The 20,561-nt window shown below is 51.8% G+C and overlaps 1 protein-coding gene across 2 annotated transcripts in view; it reads right to left on the minus strand.

Moving 5' to 3' along the window:
- Nucleotides 1–20,301, minus strand: part of CD247 (CD247 molecule) — a 71,652-nt gene extending 51,351 nt beyond the window's left edge. Inside the window, exon 1 of one of the 2 annotated variants that reach the window (XM_066261056.1) lies at nt 20,105–20,301. In XM_066261056.1, coding sequence (XP_066117153.1) covers nt 20,105–20,177 — 73 coding nt within the window. In that variant the 5' untranslated portion in view covers nt 20,178–20,301. The remainder of the gene's footprint in view (nt 1–20,104) is intronic. The other variant, XM_066261057.1, reaches the window with a different exon arrangement.
- Nucleotides 20,302–20,561: the final 260 nt, after the last annotated feature.

Below are 20,561 nucleotides of genomic sequence, written 5' to 3' on the forward strand. Positions count from 1 at the left end.
GGCAGACCTAGCAATTCTCCTGGCAGGAATTCATTCCAAAGAAACAACCCTAATGTGGACACAGATTTATGCATGGGGACATCCACCACGGCCCTTATGCATAATGCGCCAAAGCGTGAAGTCGTCTAAATATCCCACAACAGGCAGCGGTGGGATAAAATACGGCACTCCCTCGGCACAAAAATGGATGTGGAGACGTATTTAACAACAGGCAGAGATGGCCACGGTGAATCGCTGTGTGAAAAGCACAGGTCTGGAATTGAATGCACATATTCAAACCCAGAAGAAGAGTTATCGACATGCCAATGACTCTTGGTGGCCAAAGTTTTAAGAATAATTTGTTTTCTCTCTTTTGTTTTTTAAATATACTACAAGTTTTCCACAAGAAGCATGCTCTGACCTTGCAATCATTAAAATATGAAAGGTAGTATTGTCTTAAAGTGCGTGTTTTCAGTTAGAAAAGCAGAAAATGCACCCCATCTAGTTTGGAACTGGGTGCAGAGGAATTGCTGATGTTGGGACAATCTTTTGCTCATTTCTTACTTTCTTTGGTATTCGCGGGCAGGGGAGCCATCCTTAGTGGTAAATTACCATATTTTGCCATGTGTAAGACAATCCCATGTATAAGATGCACATTAATTTTTGGGGCCCGAAATTTGAAGAAAAAAAATGTATTACATAAAGTTATTGAACTCAAGTTTTTTTCAACATAAAGTTCATACAACTCCTCATCACCGTTAAAACTCCCATCCATTAGTTTATCCTCATCTGTTTCTGATAACAAATCACTGTCTTCAACTATGAGTGCAAAAACAAGTGCAAAAAAGCAGGAAATGCAAGTAAAAAACTACAACCACTGTATAAGGCGCACCCAGTTTTTAGACCCCAAATTTTTCAAAAAACGTTGTATTTTATACATGGCAAAATACGGTGCTAGTTTTAGGGGCAGCATTAAATAAGTAAGGACACACAGGTTGTAAAGGTTGCCAGTATTTGATCTGGAAATAGCACTGGTCTCCGAATGCCTGTCATCCTTGAACGTAGAGTTAAAATACCACAGAGTGAGCGGTGCCCGGCCCTGGCAGAAAGAGCCCGGGGCTGAGAGCCAGGCCTGGGGTGCAGACCGGAATTACCAGCTCTCAGCACAGCCAGCTGAGATCCCCCCACTGAAGAGGCACCCGGCCCCACCCGAGGCCTGAATGCCACCGGCACATCTTCTGGCTCAGCCCCTGGCCGCGTGGGTTTGCTACCTCCTTTCTCAGAGCCAGAAAAATCAAGGAATTGGGACCAAAGCGATCACCCTAGGTCCTTTACCAAGCACAGACCCACACTGCCAAAAACGCCGCCTTCTTCTTCTTCCCAGGCTGCCCTGGCCAAGCAGTGCACCGAGGTCTGGCCCCCTCGTCTTCGTGTCTGGTGTAGACCCTGCTGCAGACGGGCAGCAGGTGACAGCAGAGTCAGGCGATGGGCACGAGCACAGATGGGCAGCGGGTGCCCAGGACTTATCCCTGCTTGTCCTGGGCTGTGGCAGCTCTCTGCCACCCTCCTGTCCTTCTGCCTGTCCCTGCCCTTGCCGAGGGAGTGGCTCCCGCACCACTCAGATCAAGGACTGCCTCCCTATCCCATCCCCCGTCGGTTCATATTTCTAGCTCTCCATGGCTCGGTGACCTTGGTGTTCTTCACACCCCAGATCGGCTGCTAAAAGCAACCATGCTTTGGCATCTTTCTCCATGAGCTTGTGTATTTCCAACCTTCTGTCTGGAAGACTCAGGTCCCTTAAGAGTCAGAGGAGCAGGGACATCAGGGTGAGGTCAGGTGCAGAGGACCTCGAGGGAGCTGGAGATGAGCACATGCTTCAGGGATCATCAGAAGGCCCGAGACCGGCTGCAGAGGGACATGGTCACTGGCATCTCCCATGGAGACGCCTCAGGCGATCCGTTCTTCTTTATTCATAGTAACTGAAGACATTTACCGCAGGCTAACCTATGCTTAACCCCAGCTGGCTCTTCACACACATCCTCATTCATTCTCCCAGCTCTTCGAGAAGGGTAGAGCTACCTCCATTTTATAAAGGAGATGAGCATGTCAGGGAGGCCTACTCACTTGCACAGGGGACATAGCTAGGTGGTGGTAAAGCCAGAATCTCACTTTAGGTCTGGTCGCCTCGTCCATCTACGCTCTTTCTGTTTCCAGTGGAAACTGACCTATCTCAATCCCACCATCCAGATGGACGTGCAGATAGGAGACAGAAGGAGGCAGTTGTCACGACCACGGACACCCAGAGTCCAGCGCTGTCTTCCGTGGTAACGGCAATTTCCCCTGGGAAGAGCCACTCCAAAAGCCATGTAGCCCCAAGGCCGCCATTTCAAATAATATTGGGGAATGTGATTAGCAACGGATTGATTGTGTGCCAGTCAGTCAGCTTAACGACCAAAATGAAGTCAGACAGGAGAGTCCATTATGGCCTAGCCCATTACTCAGCAGTTGACCAACAAAAATCCTGACTTCAATCCCCTGGCTCTCAACTACAGGTACACTTTGACCCCTGTGATTTTTGCAATGTCTAAAGATACTTTGGGTGGTCATAACTTGGAAGCACTATGAGGATCTAATGAGTGGAGGTCAGGGAAGCTGAACTTCCTATAGTGCACAGGACGCCCCCCATCCCACAGCAAAGAATCATCCAACCCAATGTTATAGTGCAGAGTTGAAAAACCCTACTTCATAGCCCTGGCCAGTTGGTTTAGTGATAGAGCATCGGCCTGGCGTGTGGAAGTCCTGGGTTTGATTCCCAGTCAGGGCACACAGGAGAGGTGACCATCTGCTTTTCCACTCCTCCCTCTTTCACCTCTCTCTTTCTCTCTCTCTCTCTCTCTTCCCCTCTTGCAGTCATGGCTCCATTGGAGAGAGCTGGCCCTAGACACTGAGGATGGTTCCATGTCTTCTGCCTCAGGTGCTAGGAAGAGCTATGTTGCTGAGCAACAGAGCAATGCCCCAGATGGGCAGAGCACCCCCACCATAGGGGGTTTGCCAGGTAGATCCCAGTTGGGGTGCATGCGGGAGTTTGTCTCTGCCTCCCCTCAATAAAAAAAGAAAAGAAAAGAAAAGAAAAACCCTGCTCCAAGCACTCAATGCAAAGTTATTTGACATGACTAGAGACTAAACGAATACCAGAGAGAGCCGCCATTATTCCTGGAACATGGTCCCTGGGCTGAAACCGTGCAAGAGTTGGCTGTGGCCAAAGGCGGACGCATCCTGTTGAGCTAGTCTGTGGACGTCGTGTATTTTTTTTTCGATTTGCCTTACTGGAGAATGGCCCCTGGAATTTACTTAGCCTTTCTTTGGGTTAACATCAGGAATGGAACATTTAACCTCTAAGTGGAAACCAAACAGAAAATGAGAAAGGTGTGTGTAATAGTGGAAGCTCATGGGCAGATTTTAGTTGAGCGTCTTTTTTTCTGTAAGGCTACTCACACCCCCGCACGGCCCCCCTCCGGGCCACAGAAATGTACGTGACCTACCCACATGTGACGGGAGGAGCCGTGCTTAGATTGAGATCCTGAAGGACGGAATTAGAAGTCCAGCTCTACTAATCACCACCCTTGAGTGAGCCACTGACCTGTAAACTTTCCTTTGTCCACCAGAAAATGGGGGGGGGGAGACAGTTACACCTCCCTGAGGACTATGGATTTTCAAAGAGTGATTTATGTAAAAGCCCCCAGCAAGATTGCCAAGTGTGGTCTAACTGCTCCCACTACGTAGGTCCCACATGCTCAGGGCTTCTCCTCCATGCAGCACGTGGGTCCCCTGTCTTAGGTGGTCCCACATCATTGCTGCCTCTTTAACAATCTGTAGCTTATGCTGCCCTGGAGAAAGGATCTGTCTCATGAAGTGGAAATGTGGGCTCCAACTTATTCTACTCATGACCCAAAAAGGGGATGACTGGGAAGACAACACTTCCCATTGCCACAGTTGAGCAGACAACATTCAGGACAAAGCTGCTTCCCTTTCAACAGGTGATGAAATCGTGATGTCACCCAGTGCTTTCTGGTCCCACAACGATTCTTGCCACTTTGAGCCAGACTCTCACGGCTCTTGAAGGCTCATGTTTTTGTCCTTCCTCAACTATCAGGGTGTTGCTGGGTTTTTACTTTCAAAATCAACAAAATTTCAAGGGTGATTTAAAAACACAAACAAGAAAAGCTTAAAATAGAAAATGCCACCACCTTGTTACCACCTGTGTGAGTGAGAGTGTCCAGCTACCGGGGCTGTTCATTTACTGTTACCTGCTGATCTCAAAGCTCTGGGAGCAATGCTGATGAGAGGCTTCTCATAATCGCCGCCTCTTGCCTGTAAGGGCTTGTTGTGAGAGCAGGGTGAGAGAGCGACCTGTTGTGATGTGCTGTGAGTTCCCGAGAACAGAAACTTCTATGACTAAACTCTCCATTAACAAGAGCAAGTCAGAACAATAACAAAGGCTTGTATTGACCGGGCCAGCCAACGCACACTGGGTTTTCCATTTCTCTTTAGTGAGGGGGTTCTACCCTTGAAGGTGCTCCTCCAACAAAGGTGTCATTTTTGTTTTAGGCTTGACACCTGTGATGTCTGCTCACTGAAGCCAAGCCCCTACTCCAGCCCCGCAGCTGCTAAGGAGGGTGCGACAGGTGTCGCCTGGGGGCTGTGGATGGGAACAGGCAGAGGTCAGGCCCTCAAACACAGAAATAGAAAACTGGGCATAAGAGTCATGGAAAGGCCTGACCTGTGGTGGCGCAGTGGACCAAGGGCTGATCTGGAATGCTGAGGTCATTGGTTCAAAACCCTGGGCTTGCCTGGTCAAGGCACATATGGGAGTTGATGCTTCCTGCTCCTCCCTCTTTTCTCTCTCTCTCTCTCTGCCTCTCTCTCTCCTCTCTCTCTAAAAATGAATAAATAGCACCTAAAAAAAAAAAGGAGTTGTGGAGATAGAGTTGGACCCAAGCATCTGACATCTGACCCTGTTGCTCTTAACCAGGGGTTGGCGGCTGCCTGTTTTATAAATAAAGTTTTATTGGCACATCACCGTGCCCCCTGGTTGCACGTCACCCAGAGCAGTTTTTGAGCTACATGGGCAACATTGGGTAGTTGCAAAGGAGACTGCATGGCCTGGAAAGACTGAGATGTTTACTGTCTGTCCCTCTGGAGAAGAAGGTTGCTGACCACTGCCAGCCCCTGGGTTTCGTTGGAGGGGGCGCGGTGGTGAACACTTCAGGCACAGAGAGAGCACAAGAAACAAATGTCAGGAACACTTGCATAGGAAAAGCAGAGTATAACTACACACAAAGTTAATGATGCAGGAGTTGGATAATGACAGCACACGGTGATGTCATGAGCCTGCGCAGACCAGGCACATCTGTGCTGGGTACCAAGCCAAACCCTTCCCAAGCATTTGAGGTGATCATTCCCCGCGTTCAGCTGATGAACAGCCCAAACCCCGGAGCGCCTCTATTTGCCCCAAGGACGGACGCACAAGCTCAGGTACTGAAGGGAGGAACCCAGTATGTGCGACCCTGGAACCACGTTCTCACCATCGGTTGAGAGGGCCAATGGCGAACGGCTCAGGGCTCAGTGAAGGGGGCATCATGGTGGGCTGGGCTGGGCGGTAAAGACATCCACGCAGTGTGTGTGTGTGTGGGGGGGGGGGTCTGAGCAATGCCAAGAAGGGAAGAGAAGAGTCTGAGAAGCCATCCTCCCGTGGGAGTCATGACCAGCTATCCCTGGGGAGGGGGCTTGGCCCAAGGACTGGTCTCTCCTAGGACTAACCCCTCCCAGACCAGTTCAGAGCCTCCCGTAAGTGTTTCCAGACAGTCGCCAGACATCAGTGGTGCAAGCAGGCGATGCTGGCTGTGGGTGGCTTGGCGGTGATCCCTGTGTCACTGGGGAGTGGGGGTGGCCTGAGGCCATCTGTTGGAGACCCTGTCAGGGAGACATGTGGTCAGGAACACCTGAGTCCCCCGGAGAAGAGATCCAGATCCAGTCTTAGCATCCGGCGCCAGCGCCAACCCCTCTGACAGTCCCTCTTCCTGCAGCCATCTGAGTGGCGGGGCTCAGCACGGCCAGGCCCCCGGGAGGGACAGGCCTCAGAGGCTCTTGGCCCAAACCTGGACTTCCCAGTGACACATCCTGAGGCAGACCTCCTAGCTGCTGAGAGCTTAGGTTTTTCCACCCAAAACATAGAGTCCTGATGCTGACCTCGCTGGGTCGTCATGAGAGTGAACGAGCTCTGAGATGTGTGTGGCAAGGCCAGGTGGCCTTCTGCCAGAAAAGAAGGGGCCATTTCCTAGCAGTGGACAAAAGCAGTGTCCCTGCTGGTCAGCACAACCTCCCTCACCTGCAGGCCAGAGCTCAGCTGAGTGAGCAAAGTCATCAGAGAAATTATATTCTTTCCCAGGGATACATCTTCCTGTTCCTTCTCTCTCTCTCTCTCTCTCTCTCTCTCTCTCTCTCTCTCTCACACACACACACACACACACACACACACACACACACATGTGCAGTGTGCAATGGCAGAGGAAAATCAAGGTCATCTCTAGTCCCAGCTTATACATCTGTTTTGTAAACAAGCAGGTCCCACTAGAATTAAACTCTATTCTTAACTCAAAGGTGCACACACACAGTCTTTCTCCACAAATGCAGGCTGGAACCTTGTCCAGTGTCTCAAAGGCTCCCTGACCACAGAAAGTTCCAGAGGGAAATGGTCAGTTCCTGGTGCCCCGTCCCACAGAAGACATGTCTGGCGCACTCAGCCAGAGCTGAGCTGCGACCACCCCTCCTCATCGCTGCAGCTGTGACCTGGAAACCTAGCTTTGTTCTTCGTCACCAGCCAAGAAGACTGGCAGGAGTCAGAAGGGGCCAGCAGGTGCCACTTGGTCCCCCTGTAGGGTCCCTCTGCTGGGACAGACCTGCTGGGTGGGCTGCAGCAGAGGGAAAGGGGACCGGGAGCAGGCGGGGGGAACCTTCTAAAATCCAGAACCAGCCCCGCTGAGCAAATCACCACTCAGATTCATTTCGAGATTGCAGAATGTGTTGGTGATGTTTTTCTAAAGGGCAACCCTGGTGTTCCCGAGCTGCGGGGCCCCTCCCTTCTGACATACTTATTCCATCTTCCGCAGGCAGGGAGGGGACCGGGCTGGTTCAGCACATCTGCGCCTAGGCCACTCAGGCTCTGGGTAATGATGCCTCTGCCTCAGCCGGAAGTGCCCTCCCCTCAGTGACACCAGGCAGTAAAGACCCCTGTGCACTTATTTATACTAACATGCCTCTTCCCTTTCTTTGCTGAGCCACGTCACGTGGACCGGCAGTGTGCAGAACAAACGCACTGAGCCACCATGGAAGAGCCACCTAACGCCAAATGGTGTTAGGAAAAATGGAGAAGTATGTTCTTCGACAACAAATGAACAGGGTGACTTAAATCACGGTTTCTGTGAGAAACCCGTTGCAGGGTACTGGGACACCTGGCACAGTCTCTCTGTCCCTCCGGGGACCCTCTTTGAAAGGGTGTCTCGGTGCAGGCTCTCCCAGAAGTGGACCCCCTGAGACAAAGGGAGGCTGATTCAGAAGATGGCCCCAAGGAGCATCAGTGGGTGTTGTGGGCTGAACGGTGCCCCATAAAAAGATGCTGGAGTCCTGAACCCCAGGACCTAGCAAGGGGGACTTGTCTGGAAATAGGGTGTGAGCTGGTGATCAAGTTGAGATGAGGTCATTAGAGTGCGCCCTAATCTGATCTGACTGTGTCCTTAGAAAATGGAGAAATTTGGACACAGAGATGGATACACATACAGGGGAGGGCCACATGAGGGTGAAGGCAGAGATTGGGGTGATGCATCTAAGAGTCAAGAGGTGCTGAAAAAGCCAGCAAACCACCAGAGGCTGGGAAATGCCTGGAGCAGATGCTCCTTAGACCTGCGGAAACCTTGACTTTGGGCCTCTGGCCTTCAGAATGGCCAGCCAATAATTATCCATATTCACGCCTCCTGGGCAGTGTCACATGCACAGAGCAAGCTGCCAGGGTAGGCACCAAGCTGCTCTCGAATTCTGCCCCTGGTGTCTGCCCCTGCGCTCCAGCCTGCAGGTCCACAGGGCAGAGCCAGCTGCAGGGCCAGAGGCAGGCCACGGGCACGGACAAGCCATGACGGCCTCGGACGGAGAGCACGCGCTAAATCCTCCCCAGGCTGCTGGGAGGCGTGGTGGCAGAGTTTAACACATGGGTTACCTGAGAAGGATAAAATATCATTAACCCCTCTCCTTGTGGGGACAATTCTGCCCATCAGTGCCCCTGAAAGAACCCTCAATTGTGAGCCATCCTGACTGCATGGGCACATGAGGGGATCTGCCAGCATGAGGCACACAGTTCAGAAGGCCGTGTCCCAGGGCAGATGGCTGTCACTGTCCTAGGGCAGATGGCCGTTACCTGGACCTGTGCACACACACGGCTGCCACGCCTCTGCTCATAGAGCATCCCCTCCCCGGGTGTCCCCCTCTCCTCTTTGCATGAAATCCTGCTCATTCTAATCTCTCTCCCATGATGCACCCACCCATCACCCCTCCAGCCTGCCTGCTTAGGGTCCTCCTAGAGGTTTTCTATGGGACCCCTTCATATAGTTCTCCACCAAGCCTCCTTCTCAAACTGCATCCTGCAGGCCATTTAATAAGGGTTTTCCCAAGAAAAACAAATGCCAGATGGGACTGAATAAATCTGCACAGCACCACCATAGAGAGAAGGTTCTGACAAGTCCTGCAGCGAAATGACAAACAAAACCTTCTTTAAGCCAGTGTTCCCCAATACGCGTCCCCTCCTCTTGCGGAACGGTATTCCCATTTTGCAGAACCGTGTGGGGACCAGTGCCTTTGTTATCGATAGCAGTGAGCAAGTCCTTGGGGAGTCAGCTGTCTAGACAGGGAAGGGCGGATCATGTGAGCAGCTGGCCCATGGAGGCAGGGCAGGACCAGGCCTGGATGAGGTGAGTGGGAAAGGGGGGAAGGACTCCATGTCAGGGATCGAGGACCATGGGTGGGAGGTGCCTCCCGCCTCTCCATCCCAGAACTCCCCTGAAGGCAGGAAGTGAGGTTCCAAAGATGAGGTGGGGAACTCCCAAGAGCCCTAGCTGGTGTTCTATGGTTTCCTGAGGTTAGACACCCCATTCCCTCCACCCGATCTGCCCTTTTCCAACCCCCTTCTCCACGTGGCACACAAACCTCCACCCCTTCCCCAAATTTATGACCACTGTCAGGCCCTTATCTCCACCCAGAAGCAATGTGGTTCACGGTGGGGGCCAGGATGCCTGGGGTCAAAGCCCGGCTCTGGTTCCTGCTTGCACATGCCCCGAGGGCTCAGTCCCCCACCTGCAGAATGAGGACTGCCAACCCCAGTGCCCCAGGATGAGTCAGCATAATGCCTGTAAACAGTGTACAGAACAGGCTCCTCTCAACAGGTGGTAGCTGTCCCTGCCGCTTGGGTCACTAGCCCAGACAGCCAGATACCCATGGGCCCTCAGAGCATGGCTTCTCTGAGCACAGCCCCTGCCACACTGAGGAGCCCGCTCAGAAAATGCACAGAGGACAAGCAAAGGCGTGGCTACGCTCTCAATTCCATTCCTCTCTTGGATGATGTTTCTGACAATGACGTATATCGTCGAGACATACTCTCTCCACCAATAGGAAAATGTCTTGCTTTTTCTCTCATTGGTTCTAGCCTTCTCTCCCCAGCTAGATGAATCTAACAGATGCCCCGCCATTATGAGAGGCAACTTTGGCTGCCAGGGCCTTGGATCAGCAGGTCACTGTCCTTGTGGTCAACAGGGTCCTGGATAGTCACAGCAGGCACATCAGAGATGCCATTGATTTATCTGTCTGCCTGAGTCATGGACAATATGCCAGGCAGGAGGGAGTCAGGGGCCCAGGTGGGATTTCATCACAGAAAGGCCTTAAGAGGAAACTCTTCCAAATCTCAGGGGTCACCCCTGCCTACCCGAGGGAGGTCCTCTACCTGTGAACCACCGACGGGAAAATAGGGGCACGTCTCTCTTTAAGAAAAGTCACCGTGTCTGTCCATTCTATGAAAATCCGATCACTGAAACTGACTCTCATGAAAATCGCTAAATTAGAAACCAAATCCTTGTATCACCGAACGATTTAACATTCTCCTACGTATATTTTCTGCACATGGACGTGGCTGGTCTGCCACCGGCAGGACCTCACGGGCAGGCTGAGCTAACACGGCCCAGCCCCTGAGCCACCTGTAGTTGCCGTTTCAACGTGAGGCCTCTTCATGTGCCCCTGAGACCCAAGTGGCCAGCTCAGAAAGCGTCACTTACAACAGGGCAACCTGGTGGCCCAGAGGGCAGATGGCTATACAGCAAGAATCCAAAGTCCCGAGTTCAAGTGCTGACTCTGTGTTTGTTTGCTCCATGACACGCAGCCGGCCGAGTGATTTCTTGGAACCCCCCGCCCCCACCGCCTGCTTCATCCCTGGGTGAATCTGGAAGTAGAATTTGAAATGATCTGATCCTTGCCAGATCAAATCTCCTACGATTCCATCACATCAGGCCAGCCCCACTTTGATCAGCAAACACCCCCCATCAAAGAGGCTCTATCTACAATACCTATCCTTGAAGGTAAAATTCACTGGGAGTAGCCCCAGCCCCCAGCCCCCAGCCAACCTAATCAGGATGCTAATATCACAGCCACTCGTGAGGACAAATCAGGTACATGACCTGAGAGGTATGTTCCCGATGACTTGGCAAAATTCAAGTTAGTTTCTCATAGGAATAAGCGTGAACTAAGAGTCACAGTAGTGCAAGTAAATAGTGCATGTCAATTGAGACCCCGTTAACTTTTTGTATGGCATTATTTTGGATTGGCATAACTGAAGGGCACATTAAAGGTGACTTGTCTATTCCTTCTGGAAGGCCTTTTTTTTTTTTTTTGGAAACCTGCAAAGAGAAGGAATGGAGGTGACAGGAGAGAGAGCTGAGGACATGGCGTCAGACTTGGAGAAAGACCACGGGGTTGAAGGAGCTCCACAGAGGGCGCACCCGGGGCCACTGAGGGGACCCCATAGCAAACCCCATTGCCCTTGGGTGATTGCTCTGCACTGAATTGGAGATCATTGCCAATTTGGAGGTTAGATTTCTTTTTTTTTTTTTTCCAGTTGAAATCACTCCAGGCTTAAAAGCTACTAGAAAATGTTCAGCCCCTCATTTTAAAATGTCCTAAATAACCACACCCTCTCTTGATCCTATTTCTTGTTCTTCAAAACGGATGGTGGGAATTTTCTGGGGGATGGATCTTTGGCTGGAAACCAAATCAGGAATCCGATCAAGTTCAGGTCGATGTTTCGAGCCCTAAGCAGCGACGAGCAGACATGTTTTTTTCCCCTGCCCCTCTGTGCCCCTAAACCAACCAAATCAAGACATGGCCATCAAAATCAAAAACTGCTCTCTCAACCATCCCTCCGTGTCTTCCTCCCCACGGGCCCCTTCGGACAGCGAGAGCGCACTCGTGATTATAACTTGACTTGCCACCCATTCCTGGTTTCTAAGTAGCTCCCTCTCCAAGACGAGATGACAAAGCTTTGAAAATTAGATGCAACCCCCACCCCGCCCCACCCCCTCTGCCATCACCCCAATGAGCTGTTCCCGACGTGGCCCCATTGAGATGGAAGGAATTTTCTTCAGAGCAGCAGCCCCTGTGGAACTGTGGACAGGAATGTAGAGCAATGCATTCCCCTGTGCTGGGCAGGGGGGAGCTGGGCAGGTTTATTAGAGAGCATTTCATAGGCTGGGTCAGCAGAGAGAGGGACGGGTGAGCCGCAGTGGATACAATTATTTGACTTCCTGAGCTGTTCTTTTTGAAGCCTCTAGACTTCACAGAAAGAAAAAGAATAATCCTCTTTGCCAACCTTTTTTGTAGCTCAGTCTTTATTGTTCCCACCCAAATCCAAAGAAAACAGACAAGATTCATTGTGTCCAGAAAGCATTTGTGTATTTTGGGTAGTTCTGGGCTTTGAAGCATTGATAGCTAAGTGGGCGAAAAGACTAAAATTTCTCTCTAGTCTTAGGAAGTCCGGGGGAGGGGGGGGTCTGAAGCCTCTCCCCAAACGCAAAACAGTCCCAGGTGGTATCCCCCGATATAGAACTCCTTTGTTACTAAACTCCGCGTGGAAATCAGGCTTAAAAAAATGATGATGAAAATTAGGCCAAACCCTAAAGAAGCAAGCCTCTAGGCAAATTGCAACTTTTTCATAAAACCCAAGAACATAAACTACAAGACCAGGGAGGCCTTCCTTGACTTCTGGGCTCTCAGTCACATGATGTCCCTCTCCCAAGAGGGTAGCCTCGTCCTTGGGCTGGTTGGCCAACCTTCGGCAGAATTGTGCGTTCAACTTGGGACATGTGACAGGTGCATGATTAACTTACTCACGGATGTGTTGAGTGCCTGACCAGAGATGCTTTGAACATATTAAAAACAACTCTTGGTCTGGCGATACCAACCCCTGATGCCAAAGTAGGTCTCCAGGAGCCAGGTGATTGCATGGCTTGCCGATCTGTCCTGAGGGCAGAGAGAAAGACGTGCATATGCACCAGCACGCACTTTGCCCGTGTTGGTCAAAACCCATAGGGTGGCCCCTGTGGGAGGAGCTGGTGAGACTTTGGGGAGCGGGTAATATTTCCTGGTGGCGGGTGAGTGTTCCTGAACCTCCAGGTGCTGGGGCCTCCGCCCGGAGAAGGCCTCGCCGTGGGGAACTGTTTGCATTGGGGTTTTAGCCCTGAATTCTGAGAACAACAATTTTCCACTGTCTTTTGTCACCTTAACTGGTAACCATGTCAATAGTGGGTTTGGGAGATTCCCACACATCTGGACTTGAATTTAAGGGGTAAGCAGGGCTTCCCTGCTTACCCCCCCCCCCCCCGCCACCAGAGGGGTGGGGACAGAGTTACAGGCTACGAAGAGGGACCCAAAAGGAAGAAAGGTGCAGAGGAGGGAGGCTAGCGGTGACTCAGGGTGGGGAGAGTTCTGATGGGGGGGGGGCGGGTCTGGCTTCCCCAACCTGGGAAGTCTCTGCATCTACGGAGAAGATGTCCCCACTTCTCTGGATGCTTGAGATTCAAGTTTGGACAGAGGTTTCCTCATCTCCCTTCCACACAGAATCCCTAGAATGTGCCCAGTGGCATTCTGGCCCCACTGGGCACCCACCCAGAGTGCCAGCTCTGAGTGGAAGCAACATTGGCCCTTCCTTCTCTAGAGCTAGCTGCTGCCACCAACCTCCTGTTAAGACACACAGGCCGCTCACTGGTGACACAAAAGCACATGTCTGCAGAAGTGGACGCATCTGACGGTATATAGGTGAGCACAGGCACGCACCAGGCACACTGGTGCGGACACACGCAGAACGCACCAGGACATGCGCACTGGAGCACAGACCCCTGCACGCCCACGCCCATGGGCTTTTGCCTCGCCCTGGATTCAGCTTTTCATACTCCATGCATTTTGCTCCGTGTCCAATTTCTAAGCTCATCTGGCTTTGCTCCTACCGAGGCCTGAGGTCACTCCCCGAGCTCAGCCCAGGCAGGCAGAGCAAGGGGATGCAGGGCTGCAATCTGACAGAAATACCGAGACTCGATTACAGACATCTGTCCTTCAATGGCCATTCTCTGCTCCATGAGGGTTTCGTTAAAAGCCAAATCCCAAGCTCAGAGCCTGCGATGCATGATGAGTGTGCTATTCTTTTAAAAAATCTCGCCCATGGCAAAACTTGACACACTGTCTGAAGATACAGTCCTATCAAACAGACTGATCACAGACTGCCCTTTAGAACCAACGCCTCTGAAATATGATTTCAGTTCATTTGGATCGACCTAAATAATTATGATTATTTCCACCTAATCACAGGGTGGGGGGGAGGGGAATACCTACTCATGGAAACAGGTTGAAGTACAAACTGTGGCTATTCCTCCCCGGGGGGGGAGAAAAAACACCTCCAAAATTGACATATTTATTAAAAGTAAAACAGAAAATACGGGTTTTTTACCAGATTTAGGGGAAATGTGAGTTCAGAACTATACCACGCCAGAGAACATCAGCTCTATATGAACCACCACGAATTTCATCCTCAGTAGAAACTTTCTATTACATGAGAATAAGCAGCATCAAAATAATTATTATTTCTTACTTTTAAAAAAATGAGGAGGAAAATAGCAATGGGCACTCACAAGGGGAACATCTTCAAAGGTCTGCTCAGCGCTCAGTCCTCAGGGAGACCACATTGCACAGTGACAAAGACCGCTGGCGGGGAGGGCTGGTGAGGAGTGGGCACGGAAGATTCGAGGGCACGTGCCCTGAACACGGACGGGAGAAGCTGGCTTGGGGCTGCGATCCCCACACCTCCGAGCCTCGTTTTCTTCGTATATGAAAAGAGAACCCTACCGCCATTCTGCTATTTGCCATCGGAGGGCTACGTGGAGCGAGGGGTTCAGGAGCACTTTGCACACAGAAAGGGGTGGCCGTGCCAAGAAAGCGACGGGCTGGCCTGGGCAGGGACCCTGCCTGTCCTTGTTCAAATGCTTTCTGTTTGTTTATTTTTGTCTCCCCCACACCGGCCCCTTGAGCCTGAAAATGTATTACTGGGTAGCACAAATCCTAACAGGCGAGTGAAGTGGGCAGTGGATGCTCCCCATGTTCCCACCACGGCCGTTTGGCGGCTTTCAGACCACAGTTTGCTTCCTCTCCAAGTCAGGTCTCTCGCCAGCAAAGTCCTTGCAGCCTCAATTCAATCTGCAGCCGGTGCCGGAGCCAGAAAACCTTAGGCTTCATGCTTGGGTTTCTCCCCACAGAGGCTCCCGCTAGAGAGGTGGAACCCCGGTGATAAGGTGGAAGCCCAGGTTTAGAGAGTACTGAGAGCTTCAGGAAAGAAGGTACTACACAGGGTGGGGGGGCGCTAGGTCACTGGATGTCTTTTAAAACTTTGTCATTTCCAGACCAGCCGTGATTCAGTTGGTAGCTGCCAGGGATGGTCAGCCCTCTCCTTTGTCTCCTCCCAGATGAGAAATCTAAAGCCCAGAGGGAGATTTCTGCCCAATTCCCACTGTACTTTCGTAACAAAGGAAGATAAGGAAGCCGGGTAGGACCGGGGCTGCCACTTCATTGCATGGGGAAAGCGACAGTGTTTCTCTTTTGCAGGTTGGGAAACTGAGGTGCAGGTGGTAATAATGGTTGTCGCTTTTCGAGCACTGGGGGAAGGCAGTTCCATAGGCCGCTTCAGCCCACCACACTCTCCTGAGCTGTGCGCGCAGTGTGGCCGCCCCCTCAGAGAGGATGGCCAAGCTCTGCAGGGGGCAGCTCGCGGCTGTGACAGGCTGGGGACGCACCCAGGCCTTGGACCCAGATCTCTCTGGTTCCGTGGCCTCCCGTCTCCCTCCACCATGTCCCAGCTCCAGAGAAGATAGAGACAGGTGCAGATGGATGGGCCCAGAGATTTAGAAACAGACTCTCTGTCCTCAACGGGATTGCTCCCTGCAGACGTCTAACGTACTCTGTAAAATGGGCTTTGAGTGCAGCCTTTTCACGGCCCATCCTGGAGAAAGAAGGCCAAGGAAGGACTTCAGAAGAAATTTGCAAAGCCACCTACGTAAAGATCTGTCTTGCAGGATTAGCCATAATAAGAAAAATGAGAAACAGCCCAAATGTTCAACAATAAGGAAATAAGCGGAGAAACACGATGCAAGAATTATTTATGGAAGTTCTCATAGCAACTGGACTCGATCATGAAGGCTCGGCATGAAATAAAGAGAAATAAAAATTCAGAATATAAAGAAAAAAAAAGGTGAAATCATTTTCATAACAGCAACTATATAAAGATATGTATATACTTGTTAAAAAAATTTTGGAACGGAAAATAAAGAAGTGAAACTGAAAAGTTATTGGGCTAGCTTGGTAAGATTATGGAATTTTTAAAATGCGTAACTTCCTCTAATAATTTTATGGCATTTTTGTTAAAAATAAAAAAGCCTCAAATTAAGACGGGGTGGGTGGGGAAGGCAATAGTTACATGGAACATTTATTTAGTAACTCAGACCAAACTGAACATGATAGTTAAATATCCCTTCCCCCTCATCCCCTTCTATTTTGAGGCAGTTGGGCAAAGTGGATGAAATTGAATAACGGGATTTAGGCTATAATCCAGAAACTCTCATTTTCCTCTTTGGTTCCTTTCATCAGCTTATTAGTTCGTTAGTCAACGGCCTCAATGGTGACAGCCTTCTTTATTTCCTGCGTTGCCCCCAAAGTTAAAGCCAAGTCAGGAAAAAAAAATGAGCGTCTTCATTAATGTTTGTTTTCGAGATCTGTTAGTTGGAATCCTATGGAGCAACGGTGTCTGTAGGGCCAAAATCAATGAAGAATGGAAACTGCACATGATCCAGCCAGAACATTTTGACGGCGGGACGATTTGACCTTAAACCATCCTTACAACTGCTTCGACTCACGCTAGTCACTCAAGCTGCTCTGTCCCCTCCACCACTTTAATTCCTCTTAAAAAACAAAACTTTAATATGACATTCTCTAGAAAAAAGGTCCAAATAATACCACTCCAATATACACCCTCCTCCCCCCACAAATAAACCATTCAAGTTCATTTAATCACACAGAAACATAGAGATTTCCTTCATTCGCCCAGCTTTGAATTCAGTCCACAGATATCTGTGGCCTGTGGGCTCTGCTCCAGGCGCTGGGCTAAGGGTTGGGATACACATAATAGTCAGAGGGAGGTGTTTCTCTCCCCCCCACCGGGAAACAGAGTCTCGGGTTTTCAGGCCGGAAGAAATGACTGTGTACCGTGCACTGACTCATGTAGCCATTTTGTTTCAACCAACAGGTCAAATGACCGGTTTATTTTTTTAACCAAACTGACTTGAATGTTAGCTCCAACGGCTGTCACATCACGTTAGTGCTGGTAAGAACTAGCCTTGGCCCAAGCAGAGAGGAAGCTTATTTTGAACCATCCCTTCTATGTATCTAAGTCAATGAACTGACCCCCAGGCGAGCAGGCTCAGGAGAGCTGGGGTGCCCCAGGGGTGCGTCCGGACGGGTCTCATGCAAGGCTGCTCCCAAAGTGTCTGCATCTTCCAGATAAAATACCAGACACGGTGCCTAGGGACTCTTGAAAGTACCAGTGAACATCCCATCAAAATTAAATCTATTTTTCTTTTTAAAGACACAGGCAAAAATGGAAAGGATGTTAAAATAAATACATCCATGGCCATTCACTCCCCAAGACTGCTCCTGGGGCGAGGGCGCGTCTTGGGGCGCCCGATCTGCAGGCCAGCAAATCGGAGAATGAAGCCACGGCAGAAAACTGAGCAGCTCACCTGGGTGAGCAGGGCCCGGGCGGAGGTCAAAACAAACCACTGGTGAAAAGGAAAGGCCATCGAGGAGAAACTGGTCCCGGCCTCACTTAAAAAGCGTCTCTCAGGTCCAGCTGCAAGCCGTTTCGGCAGAGAGCTGCTGTTCGAGAAGTTTGCACCTGAACACAGTGCGTGCGCACCGACTGCCGCTTCAAAATCCGGGTGGCCACCCTGACCGAGGGTGACCAGATGGCTCTGTCTCTCATGCCCTCCCCTTCACTACTCAGAGGATGTATTTTTCAAGCATGTTTTCAATTTGGGGGGCCATCCCTACTGAATAGATGTCTTAAAAGACAACAATGGGAGGGTCACCCTGAGACCCACCGAAGCTTTGTTCTTCGTGCTCTGTTGGACCTGGACAGACCTTTGCCACGGGCCTGTGCTGTTGTGGCCATGCTCAGAAATCCAGAGAAGGAGATGGAGAAAATGCCCAGGGCTGCTTCACAACCCTACCAAGAGCAGATTAACCATCCTGACCGTGGGCTTCCGCTTCCTGTTTCTGGGTACCGAGGACCAAGAAACAGGCCAAAAGGAAATAATAGTGATCATTAGCACAAGTTCCACTCCCTGGCCGTCTATTATGCACCAGGCAAGATAGTCACTCCTCAAGTCACAATGCTGCGATGAAGGTTACCCTTCCTCTCGAGGTGAGAAAGCTGAGGCCCAGAGAGGTTAAGTAACTTGCCTAAGGTTGCACAGCTGTGATTGGCCTGACCCTTCCCACCAATCCCAGCTGCCTCCCCAAAAGCAGAGCTGATCACAAGCCCAGGAGGCCTGCGTTTCCTGAGGTTTTGTGTCATAGCTGCATGCCTTCACTGGACAAAGGATAAAGGACACGCAGACCGCTGAGTGTGACCTTGGCCGCTGTGAGACAGAGAGGGGCCAAGAAGGGACCAAGGAGCCGAGAGCTGTGCAAGCAAACGGGTGTGCCTGGCATCAGGGACATCACCATAGTCTCTGCCAGCCTCAGGCCCCAGGGAAGGGTGACTGCCCTAGTGAACTTTCACCCGGGGAGGGAGACTTCCCGTAGACAGACGAGGTCATAATCTGCTTGGATCTCAATGATCAAGGGCATTTCCAAGGAAATGCCAACAGAACAGTCTTTAGTGGAAGGTAGATGTTTTAAAAGGGTTTGGGGGCATTGAGCAAGAAGAGGGGGAAGACCTGCAGTCAAACCGCAGAGGGAGGGAGAGGCCTGTCTGGTCTCCTGTCCCCTCACCATGGCACGGTCGTTGGGCTGGGGCCCTTGGGAAGGCTTCTGTCTAGCAGCCGTGTTGCTGAGGGGGCTGAAGTGACCCCCACACTGGCCAAGCACATGGGGAAGCGAATGTGAATGTTTTCCTCCTGCTCATTGGGGGTGGAAACGGGCCACGGCCCCATCGTGCATGCTGGGCGGGGTTTTAGTTTCTGTTCTTGGAAGTCAGCAGCTCCTGGACAGCTGCTCTCTAAGTCCCCTCTAAGTCCTCTCTGCTCCGACCTTGGCCCCCCATGAACCTGTGAGGAGGGTCCACATGGTGATTTCATTCCCAAGTGCCAGCTCCTGCACCCAAGGCCCAGGGTCAGAACCTACTAGGCCAGCGGAGCACCGAATTCCCAGGCTGCTGCGGTGCTCCATGGGTCCTCTGGTCCCCTGCACACCCGGGTGGGGTGCCCTGGGCTCGCCCTGCTGTCCTCATCCCACTGCACTGTGTGAATCATACCCAACCAGATCTTTCTGAGAAGAGAGCTGTGTTCTTACAGAAAACCCGCCACCTCTCAGACTTGAAACCACCTCCCCCCACCACGCCGCACCGGGCCAGGGCCGTGCCAGGTCCCCAGGCAGAGCAGACGTGCTGGTAGCCAACCCTGCCTCCCACCGCTGTCTCCTGACTCCATCCACGTTGAGCGGAGGTAGGACATTTGTGACAACCCTCTAGGTTTCTCTAGGTTCAAGCACAGCTGGTCCTGTCCTTGTATACATGCACGACGCCAGTACCCAGAGACGGCCATTCTGTATGGTCATCCCTCCTCCTTCCTGGGCAAGAGGGCCCAGCGGTGGTGGAAAGAGGCTCGTAAAGCGTCACCCCCGTGAACCGGCATGGGGTGGGGAGGAAGTGCTCTGCTGGTCGGTCTGTCGCCTGTGGAAGGCCACCTCCCTCCCTTTGTGAACCCCACTTAGTCAGACCCTGGACTGTTCTGGTACTTCAAGTCAGCCAGGGCCACAGCCGGGACCCGGCCCGGCCTGACCGTGAGTGAGATGTTCTCTGTCGGGGGTGGACGGAAGGAGAGGGATTCAGCGATGGAGCCGGCAGCGGGAGTGAAAGAAGAGGCAGAACCGGGAACAATGCTGCAGCTCAAAGCCTGGCCCAGCTTAAGTGTCCTAGTCCCAGCCAGCCGCTGTTACCCACAGGGCCTGCCTCGGGCACCCGTCTGCCTCCCTCCCACCCTCTGACCACTGGGAAGTCCATACTGTGCAAGGGAATGTTTCGAAGCCACTGCCTCTGAATGAACGGATGGCCGACCTTCTATGCGGCGCTGGGCCTCTCCCTGCTCCACTGCCAGTTGGTCCTGGAAGGACTGCGGGCGTTGGGAGGAGACGCCAGGTCCTCACCAGCCCTCCACGCTCCCCCCCCACACACATACACAGAAGAGCCTCCAAAAGTTCTTCGCCGTCGATGCTCCGGCCTTACCTGCAACTGGGACCTGAGCCTGCAGGACAGCCGCGAGGACCAGCACCTTCCACTTCATGTCGGCCTTTCCCATGGGGCAGTGCCGGCACGCAGAGGCCGCGGCAGCCGGGACGGACGGAGACGGGCCAGGGAGTGTGTGCAGGCTCCGGACGGCCTCCCCAGGAAGTGGAGGACTTGAGAGCAAGCACCTACCGGGGCCAAGGACCTCACACCGCCCCCCCTCGGTTCACAGGCAGGAAGCTCGGGAGGTTTGAGGGTTTGGGGTGTGTGTGTCTGCCTGCCTGCCTGCCTGAACTTTACTTTTTCTCTCATTTAAGCATTGTTTCATTTTCCTTCGCCCCCGCCCCCAATTTCGGTCCCCTCTTAATCGAATCCCGACCTTGACGGATGACTTGGTCCCTAACACACGTTAAGGACTCTCACCATTTTCCTAGACTCAGATGTTTTACAGCGGTTT

The sequence above is a fragment of the Saccopteryx bilineata genome, chromosome 2 (assembly GCF_036850765.1).
Source record: "Saccopteryx bilineata isolate mSacBil1 chromosome 2, mSacBil1_pri_phased_curated, whole genome shotgun sequence".
In the NCBI taxonomy this organism is placed as follows: Eukaryota; Metazoa; Chordata; class Mammalia; order Chiroptera; family Emballonuridae; genus Saccopteryx; species Saccopteryx bilineata.